The following is a 9,803-nucleotide window of genomic DNA, read 5'->3' as shown; positions in this document are numbered from 1 at the left end:
TGATCTCTGCTTTGATCTGACGTCAGATGTGACGGGACAATCTATATAGATATAAATTCACGTGTTGATTCCGTTAGTTGCATTAAATAGTGGTTATTGTGGATATTTATTGCATTGAAATGTGTCTGGAACTGTGGAGATCTGCCTGTGAGGTCTTGGTGACGTGTGTGCACTGCAGGTCAGTCAGCCAAACTTCCACTGCACCTGCTGCGCTCCGCCCTGCGCTGAGATTAGACCTGGTCTCTGAGAGTAGACCTGGTCTCCGCCCTGAGAGTAGACCTGGTCTCCGCCCTGCGCTGAGAGTAGACCTGGTCTTCGCCCTGCGCTGAGAGTAGACCTGGTCTTCGCCCTGCGCTGAGAGTAGACCTGGTCTTCGCCCTGCGCTGAGATTAGACCTGGTTGGAGGTGGCGAGCTTTCAGCGCAACCTCGGCGGGACATTTTCCCACAAAACTTGCACTGCACCAAGCTGAATCTGTGACGCCTCCCCCTGCTGCGCGGCCACGCCTATCTCAGCGCAGCGCGATCTGCCAATCTTCCAATCTGACTTTGCGCTAGGCTGCGCTGGTCGAAACTTGCATTAGACCGGCTGCGCTACCTTGCGCCACCTGCGCTGCGCCAGCAAACTAGGGCCCTATGCCATTAATATGAAGTATTTGCTTGTTTTGCAGTTAATTATGCACATGATCCGTTTGACCCCAAAAAGGAAAAAAGGATCAATGCGCACTGCGCACTGGGGGTTTCCCCCAATAGCCTTTTCGGAATAGCGGGGTCTTTAGAAAAAATAGAAAACCCCGCTATTACGATGAATGGAAGTCTATTGTCGGAAAGGCGGGGCTTCGGAAAGGCGGGGTGTAACCCTACTCATATACATGGACACACACTTGATCTGGTTTTGTCTTATGGAGTTCCCATCTCAAATGTTCTAGTGAATGATGCTGTTTTCTCTGATCATACGCCTGTTATATTTGATGTCTCTCTGCCCTGTCGTGATGCTTCGGTGCGCGCCCCAGTCCGTAGGACACGTTTGGTAAAACCAGCTACTGCTCCGAAATTCTCTGCAGCTTTTATCCATTCTGTCCAGTCAAATAGTGTCCCTGACTGCCCTACTACAACGCAGTTGACGGCGTCTTTTTTGTCCACCTGCAATGTTGTCCTCGATACGGTTGCGCCGATTAAATGCTTGCAGCCCAAGCGTAAACATGAACCATGGATGAACGAGACAACGCGCTCTGCCAGGCAGGCCTGTAGGAGGGCTGAGCGCAAATTCAAGAAAGATAAACTACAGGTTTCCTATGACATTCTCAAAAGTAGCTGGCAGAACTACCAGAGAATCCTTAAAAAAGAGAGGTGTAAATATCTCTCTGATATTATATCTAGAAATAGCCATAAACCTTGCGTTCTTTTTAATACAATTAATGCGATATTACATCCTCCCCAATCCACGTTTTATGAAACTTCCCCAGAGATCTGCGAAAAGTTCTTACAATTCTTTGTAAATAAAATTGATAAGATAAGAGCCAATATTTTAACTCCTCTATCGGACCCATCCATTACTCCCCAGTCCCCTGCTGCTTTTTACCAGTTCGAACCAGTTTCCCTCTCCTGTCTCTTTGAAGTTGTTTCCAAACTCAAACCATCAAACTGTCCGTCTGATATCATCCCTCCTCGTCTTTTTAAAGAGGTTTGGGACACAATTGGCATGAGTATTCTTGAGATTATAAACAGTAGTCTGACCTCTGGTGTTGTCCCATCTTATTTTAACTCATTGAGTGCCGCGCTCCTTTCCAAAGTTTTAGTCAAGTGTACCGGCAATTTAGACCATTTTTGACTTTTTATGTAGAGCCATAGTGTATTCTATATTATTGCCACCAACACATACTGTAGCTCAATTGAAAGGTTTAACTTTATGCTTCAAATGATCACAAACCGTTTGTTTCTACGTGCCTCCGTTCCTGAGAAAAGTCAAGCTAAACATGGCTGGGTTTCACCAAAATCCCTCCTTTTTTTCTAGAAAAGGAGATAGAGCGTCTTTTATGAAAGGTGCTCTGTTTGTGTCTGTCGCTCTTCTGACACTCGCATTTCTGGATCAAAGGGCTCGTGTAAGATAAATATATACAACAATTGTTGTTCTATTCACAAAACCACCATCGGGGGCGGGGGGGGCGCCACTAAACAACAATAACACAGACGCACCGTGCCGTGTCACAGCCTCTCGCCGCAGAACGTGAGGGTCTGTCGGCCACAGCGGCTCGGAAACACCGGTCCCACCGGTGGTCGCGGTCCGTCTGTGGTTCGGGTCGGTGGTGCCGGTCTGCTTTGGCCCAGAGACCATCAGATTTTACCGCGGGAGGACTTTGGGGAGGACACGGTGTTGCTCCAGATGAAGACCGGGCGGGACTGTGGGCTGAGAGCTTCCTGTTTCAGCTCTGAGCAGCTCGAGCAGCTGGAGCAGCAGCGCAGGTGAGAGCGGAGCAGCTGCGCTGCATCTGCATGCAGAACTCCGTTTGCAGAAGCCGAGTTATGATAAAAACTTCCAGATCATGAGCTGTCATGTGACTTTGATCGTCATCTATTTCAGTTCTCCTCGTCGTAGAGTCCCCAAATTTACATATAATGTGTATTAAAGTGTCTATTTTCATAATTTAAAAAAAAAGCAAAAAACGAAAAATTTCGTTTTTGGCACTCAACGCATGGGAACGAAAAACGAGAAATTACGTGGTTGGCACTCAATGAGTTAAGCAGGTGATAGTACAGCCTCTAATTAAGAAATCAAATTTGGACCCGCTGGTGCTCTCCAACTACCGCCCCATATCTAAATTGCCGTTTATTTCAAAGATTTTGGAGAAGGTGGTCTTTTCTCAATTACAGTCGTTTTTAAATGAGCATGACATTCTTGAGGTGTTCCAGTCTGGTTTTAAATCATTTCATAGCACAGAGTCTGCTCTTTTAAGAGTTTTTAATGACCTTCTTATTTTAACTGACACTGGTGACTGTGCCCTCCTCATGCTTTTAGACCTAACAGCAGCGTTTGACACAGTAGATCATCATATACTCATCTCCCACCTTGAGCACTGTGTTGGCATCAAAGGAATAGCCCTGGATTGGTTCAGGTCCTATCTAAATGACAGGAGTTTTCAAGTGAGCCTTGGGGGCTCTACCTCGTCATCAACCCCACTTTCATGTGGAGTCCCCCAAGGTTCCATACTTGGACCTATCCTGTTTTCCCTGTATCTTCTTCCGCTTGGCTCAGTTTTAAGGAAATATGGCATTTCTTTCCATTTTTATGCTGATGATTCACAGATCTACTTGCCTCTTAAAAACAATGGAAGCCCTTTTAATTTGCTTTTAAACTGTTTTAATGACATCAAAGCCTGGTTGGCCTTAAACTTTTTAAATTTTAATGAAAGTAAAACAGAGGTCATCATTTTTAAACCTAGTGGCAGCCCAAGGAACTTTACAATGGACCTAGGTCCCTTTGGACCCTTTGTCACTCCAGTGGCCACAAATTTAGGGGTAAAAATGGATAGTGATTTTAAACTAGATACTCAGATCAATTCTGTAGTAAAAGCCGGGTTTTATAAACTAAGAATGCTTTCAAAGGTCAAACCGTTTTTATCGTTTTTAGACTTTGAGAAAGTTGTTCACGCTTTTATTACCTCAAGACTGGACTATTGTAATGGTCTATATATGGGTGTTAGTCAGTCCTCACTCTCCCGCCTGCAGCTGGTCCAGAATGCTGCAGCCAGACTTTTGACTGGTGCACGTAAATTTGACCACATAACCCCAGTCATTGCATCGCTGCACTGGCTCCCAGTTCATTTTAGAGTTGATTTTAAGATTTTAATGTTTGTTTTTAAAGCTCTTAATGGGCTCGCCCCTTTTTATCTGACTGACCTTTTAAAGCCCTATGTCCCCTCTCGGTCCCTCAGGTCCACAAACCAACTGCTCCTGGAGGTCCCTCAGACCAGACTCAGGGGTAGAGGGGACCGTGCGTTTTCTGTTGCTGGCCCCAAACTTTGGAACTCCCTCCCCCCTCACGTGAAACAAGCCCCTAGCCTAGCTGTTTTTAAAACACGTCTTAAAACGCACTTCTACTCCCTGGCTTTTAACACAGTTTGAAATCCTAATATTTTAGCAACTATGGTCTTATTATTTATTGGTTGTGCTGTTTTTTATCTGTTGTGCTTTCTTACTGAATGTTGATTTGTTCACTGTTTTTTGTGTAAAGCACTTTGGTCAACTTGGTTGTTTTTAAATGTGCTCTATAAATAAATTGGATTGGATTGGATTGAAAAAGTAGAGATGAAAAAAGTGGGATGAAGATTATTTGCTGACCTTTTGTTGAAATTTGCCAGATCAGGTGTTTAATCTGCTGCAGCTGGTTCAACAACTGACCTGAAGTCCTTTGTTGTCTCCTCTACATAGTTTTTGGTGCATGTTTCTCCTTCATAGATTACTTAAAGTCTCACTGGAAACAGTGTCTTAAAGCATATTTTCCTCTTTTTTTCTTTTTTTACACTTTTCTTCACCTCTGGTCAGTAGAAACACTCTCCTCTCAACAGACTTTTTTTTCAGACTGTCCATTTTTGTAATTTACCGTCATCTCTTTGTTGACTTCTACAGGTTCCTAACCATGGATCCAGCTCTCACCATCGTCCTCCTTGGTAAAGCAGGAGCTGGTAAAAGTGCCTCAGGAAACACCATCTTAGGACGACCAGCATTAGAGTCCAGATTGTCCTTCACACCCGTCACTAAAGAAATCTGTGAGAGAACAGGACAAGTGTTTGGGGAACAGATCAGAGTGATCGACACTCCAGGAATATTAGACACAGAGGACACTGAGCAGAAAATCAAAATCTTCTGTGAGGACCTCATCAAGTCCTCCAGACCCTGTCTGTTCCTGGTGGTGATCAGAGCTGGACGCTTCACCAGAGAGGAGCAGGAGGCCATGGAGGCAGCGATGAGAGTCCTGGGTCCTGAGGGGATAAGGAAGAGCTACCTGCTGTTCACTCATGGAGACGCCTTGAAGAGCATGAGACTGATAGATTTCGTTTTTGGACAGGAAGATGATTCACTTCCAATAGTCCAGTCATTTTATGAGAAAAGGTTAAACAAATTGCAACAGAAGCAAACTCATCTGATTTTGTATCCTCAGCATGTCCTGAGTGAGGGAAAAAAAGCCCCGAAGAATCCCATTAGGGGAAAGTTTAGAAAAACACCCAAACATATCCCATTCATACGCATATAAAAACATTTTTTCACGTGAATAGGGTAAAATTTTTAACCTTTAGATATCTCCATGAAAATTACTGAGTTGATTACTTATATTAAGACAAACAAAAAATGTATTACAAGTTTTTTGAAATTCTTTGTTAACATGAGCACATTTGCATAAATTTGCATAAATTCCACCGTTTTGACGGCACATGTTTATATGAAGTTTCTGTGGTGGTACCGGCATGAAAATTGGAATGAGTTGACTCCATCGGTCAACCGACAAGTTGACCACTTTAAATTTCAAGATGACTGCAATTTTTCAAGACATCCCTTAACCCTTAGTAGAGCAGGTATGACATGCTCCGTCTCTATTAATGCTCATGGGCCTAAATTGGTTCCATTCCTTTTTTAACTGTAATATCATATTACAGTTAAAAAATGTCTTGTTCAATCTTGTTAACATATTATATGTTAACAAGATTGAACAAGACATTTTCACCTGCTCTACCCAATGTTTAGATCAGGTGCTGTATGTATGCAAATTAGCCATACGTAATTGGATTATGCACTGTTGGCTCATGTCATACCTGCTCTACTAAGGATGTGGCTGTCTTGAGAAATTGCAGTCATCTTGAAATTTAAAGTGGTCAACTTGTCGGTTGACTGATGGAGTCAACTCATTCCAGTTTTCATGCCGGTACCACCACAGCAACTTCATATATACATGTGCCGTCAAAACGGTGGAATTTATGCAAATTTATACAAATTTATGCAAATTTGCTCATGTTAACAAAGAATTTCAAAAAACTTGTAATACATTTTTTGTTTGTCTTAATATAAGTAATCAACTCAGTAATTTTCATGGAGATATCTAAAGGTTAAAAATTTTACCCTATTCACGTGAAAAAATTTTTTTATATGCGTATGAATGGGATATGTTTGGGTGTTTTTCTAAACTTTCCCCTAATGGGATTCTTCGGGGCTTTTTTTCCCTCACTCAGGACACGCTGAGGATACAAAATCAGTTGAGTTTGCTTCTGTTGCAATTTGTTTAACGTTGACCCCTTTTTTGGCCTAAAATTACTGGACTACAAGTGTTGTTAAGAAGTTTGGGGGGGGCTATCACCTCTTCAACAACGAGAGTGAAGACAAAGAACAGGTCAGAAAGCTGCTGCTGAAGGCAGGATACCTGAGAACAGGTGAGTCACTGTCTCTATCAAGGCAACGTAATTGTATTTGTATAGCCCATTTTTACCACCAGTTTGTCTCAAAGTAGGGGTGCACCAAATGGCATTTTTTGGCCGAAGCCGAATACCGAATAAAATCAAAACGCTTGGCCGAATAACCGAATAATACCGAATACCAAAAGTGGTTATAAAGTTTTTAAATAGAATATTTTTTCAAACTTAATTTTCAAAGAAAGTAAATGTTTATTGACCATTTCCTGCCACATTTTAATCCAAATAGTAAGCAAGCAAACACCTTGTGTGAATTATTCAATGTACCTCTGGAGAATCATTTCTTTATGTCTCTTTTTAAACAGAATTACACTCGAAATGTTTTTGATTTCAGTACTCATTTCATTTCAGTACTGTACATCCTTATTAAACCTGACGGGCAGACAGGTATAACAGATGTGAACAATCGTCATATTCAGACGCCTTCATGAACAAACAATAGTTAATAATGACATAAACAGGTGAGGATCAGGTAACCAGGTAATGAGAGCTGTTGTTTGGATTAACTGGTTATTAAACCATACTGTAGTTCATTGGTGATGCTGACTTACAGTTTATCTGAGAACTTGTTCTCTGTTCTGTCTCAGCACCAGGTTGTTCCACATGAACATGAACCTCCTCAATCCAGCAAAATATCTGTTTTCACAGCTCCACTGGTTCATTGAGCAGCTGATGTGAAGAACAAACCTCTATGTTAACTGGAATTACAAATTTAAATAGCAACTGGTACTATTTTTCATATGCGTGTCCTTTCTCCAGATGTTCCAGTGGTCCCATCCAGGCTGGAGGAGAGGAGGATCATTCTTCTGGGTCGACCTGGAGTAGGGAAGAGTTCATCAGGAAACAACATCTTTGGATCTGAGAGGTTTACATCAGGATGTGGCTTTAACTCAGTCAGCGCAGAGTGTGTGTCTGGGTCAGTAGTGGTCGAAGGTCGTCAGGTCACAGTAGTGGACACTCCTGGGTTCACTGATGAAGACCTGACTCCTGAACAGCTGTATGAGGGGATCAGGAGATCAATAGTAGAGGCCAGTCCAGGAGCACATGCCTTTGTTATCGTGGTCAAACTGGACAGAGTCTCTAAAGCAGATAAAAAACTGTTTAAGATTCTACCAGAACTGTTTGGTTCTACTGAAGCTTCTAAATACACCATGGTCCTGTTCACTCATGGAGACGGACTGAAAGGTCACTCCATGGATGAGATGATCCAGTCTAACAGACATGTCTCTAAACTAGTCTCCATGTGTGGAGGGAGATACTGTGTGATTGACAACACCCAGAGAGGAAACAGGCAGCAGGTCAGAAGGTTCCTAGATGCAGTAGATCAGATGGTCTCAGATAACGGAGGAGAACACTTCACCTCTGATCTGTTCAGGATGGCTGAGACCTTCATCAGGGAGGAGGGGAACAAGCCAGGAGCATGGGAAAGATTCATTGAATTTTTAAAGCGTTTGTTTAGTAAAAGAATCAGGGGGAGTTCACAAAGTGACAAAAACTCTGACGAAGAACCTCTGCTCACTGACGACAAAAAGGAAAATTGAAACTCAAGTTGAAGGGGGCAGGGTGGGGTGGGGGGTCTCTGAACTTTATGTTAGAGACCATTAAGAGCCCTGAGCTGATAATAATCTTATTAGAGTTTAGTCTCTTTAATTTGTTCTCCATAAGTGGAGACTTGACCTCTGCCCTGAGTGTTGTCTGTGAAGTTACATACACGGTGTCCCACCCTGCAGACTGATTTATATAGTCAATATACACAGAGACTAGAATTAAACATGTTCATGTAATAAATATGTCTTTTTCAGTTTTCCATCTCTCTTCTATCTGCACTGTATTATTCAAATCCAAGAATATGTGGTAACAACAGCTTATTGATTTTATCCCAGTTCCTTGTTTAAATTTTATCAATTGTTATTTGACTCATTCTTTATGTGTTAATAAGACTGTCTTCGGGAGCTTAACTTCCTTCAATAACTCTTTAAATGATTCAAAGCTGTCATCATCATGGAGTTGATGTATGTTAGTGAATTTTTACTTTGACCCATATCTAAAACCTGTATCTATTTTAGAGGTTTAAGAATCACTTATGTCATTTGATAATTATGATCATATTATCAGTGTTGAAATTGTGTGTATTTGTTAACTGTATATTTACTTTAGTTGATGTTATGTTTCCTTTTGATGACTGTATTTCCCAGCATGCCTCAGTACCTCATGAGGTGGAGGCTTCAGTTGTAAATACAACAGTAGGCTAATAATTATTTTACAGCTCACTTTATTTGTATTAACTGTTAATCACAGTGTAGCTCATCATGAAAACCGTTGTATTTTAGATTTATTTACTGTTCCTCTGAACTTCCTGTACTGAGCACACTCCAGAATCCTTCAGCTGCTTTGTTGCTGTGTCTGTCTGTAATAAATATAAAGGTGTTGCAGTTTCAGTGTCACCGTCTCTGGTCTGTTGTCAAGCTGAGGACTAGGTACGATGGTGGAGCTGAAAGTTGTTTTGGTTTTTTGTGATCAATTTTTTATTTTGTTTTATTTCATTACATTTCCATTCACACCCCTTGCCCCAACCCTTGTCCCAGGGGTAACATTAGAACGATTACAGAGGAGAAAAGAAAAAGAGAAAAAAAGAGGGAGGGAAACACACATCAACAACATCAACAGTACATAACAAGCATATTCATTTGACTTTCTCAGCTGCCTTTTGATCACGGGCTCTGGAAATTTCTATTGACAAGATTTTATAAAATGATAGAGGAGATGAAAGCTGTAACATTGTTGTATTTATCACTTGTTTCGGTTCTGCTTTCACACATGTTTCTGAAGCGCACCGAATTACGTCACACAGGTGAAAAGGGCACTCATCCATTGAACAAAATTAGTGCAAAAACAAGCAGCAAACATGGAGCAGCGCGTTAAATTAGCTGTTGAAATATGCCACATGCGTTTTTAACCTTTCAACTTAAATTATCGTGGCTCAGCAGCTGTTTAATTTGACCATCAGGTCAGAGGCAGCGAGGCAGCTGCATTTCACTCTGACAATGAGAAAAAGAAAGGAAAACAGCACCGGAGGAAAATAGGGTCGATGACAGACGACAAGGTGTTTGTTTTGCTACGTTACAGATTCACTGTGTAGGCTACAGAGACTCTCTACATCTGGTCCTGTGTTTGGTCCACTGAGCCTTCACACTGCAGATGTCCCAGGTGACCCAGGTGCTCAGGTGTTCAGGTGGACCAGGGTTTACTTTTTGGTTGCTCCAGAGTTCAGATGAACTCAGGCCCGGAAGCCCCTGCCAGATGGAAGCAGGGTGAAGAGGTGATGTGATGGATGGGTGTTGTCCTGC

The 9,803-nt window shown here is 42.0% G+C and overlaps 1 protein-coding gene across 1 annotated transcript; it reads left to right on the top strand.

Annotated features, from left to right (window-relative positions):
- Positions 1–5,435: 5,435 nt before the first annotated feature.
- LOC146965734 (GTPase IMAP family member 2-like) lies at positions 5,436–7,997 on the top strand. Its single transcript, XM_085765113.1, has 3 exons — positions 5,436–5,452; positions 6,314–6,417; positions 7,216–7,997. The coding sequence occupies exons 1-3, from the start codon at positions 5,436–5,438 to the stop codon at positions 7,995–7,997; spliced, it is 903 nt and encodes a 300-aa protein (XP_085621239.1).
- The last annotated feature ends 1,806 nt before the right edge of the window (positions 7,998–9,803 follow it).

Source organism: Trachurus japonicus, chromosome 21 (genome assembly GCF_045865225.1).
Source record: "Trachurus japonicus isolate A0001 chromosome 21, Traja_1.0".
NCBI lineage: Eukaryota > Metazoa > Chordata > Actinopteri > Carangiformes > Carangidae > Trachurus > Trachurus japonicus.
The sequence above is the reverse complement of the archived record's forward strand: the minus strand, read 5'-3'. Positions and strand labels throughout refer to the sequence as shown.

Excerpts from the sequence above, each read along its gene's own strand:
- LOC146965734 (XM_085765113.1), top strand. Across the intron at positions 6,418-7,215 it reads GGCAGGATACCTGAGAACAG|ATGTTCCAGTGGTCCCATCC; the intron begins GTGAGTCACTGT and ends TCCTTTCTCCAG.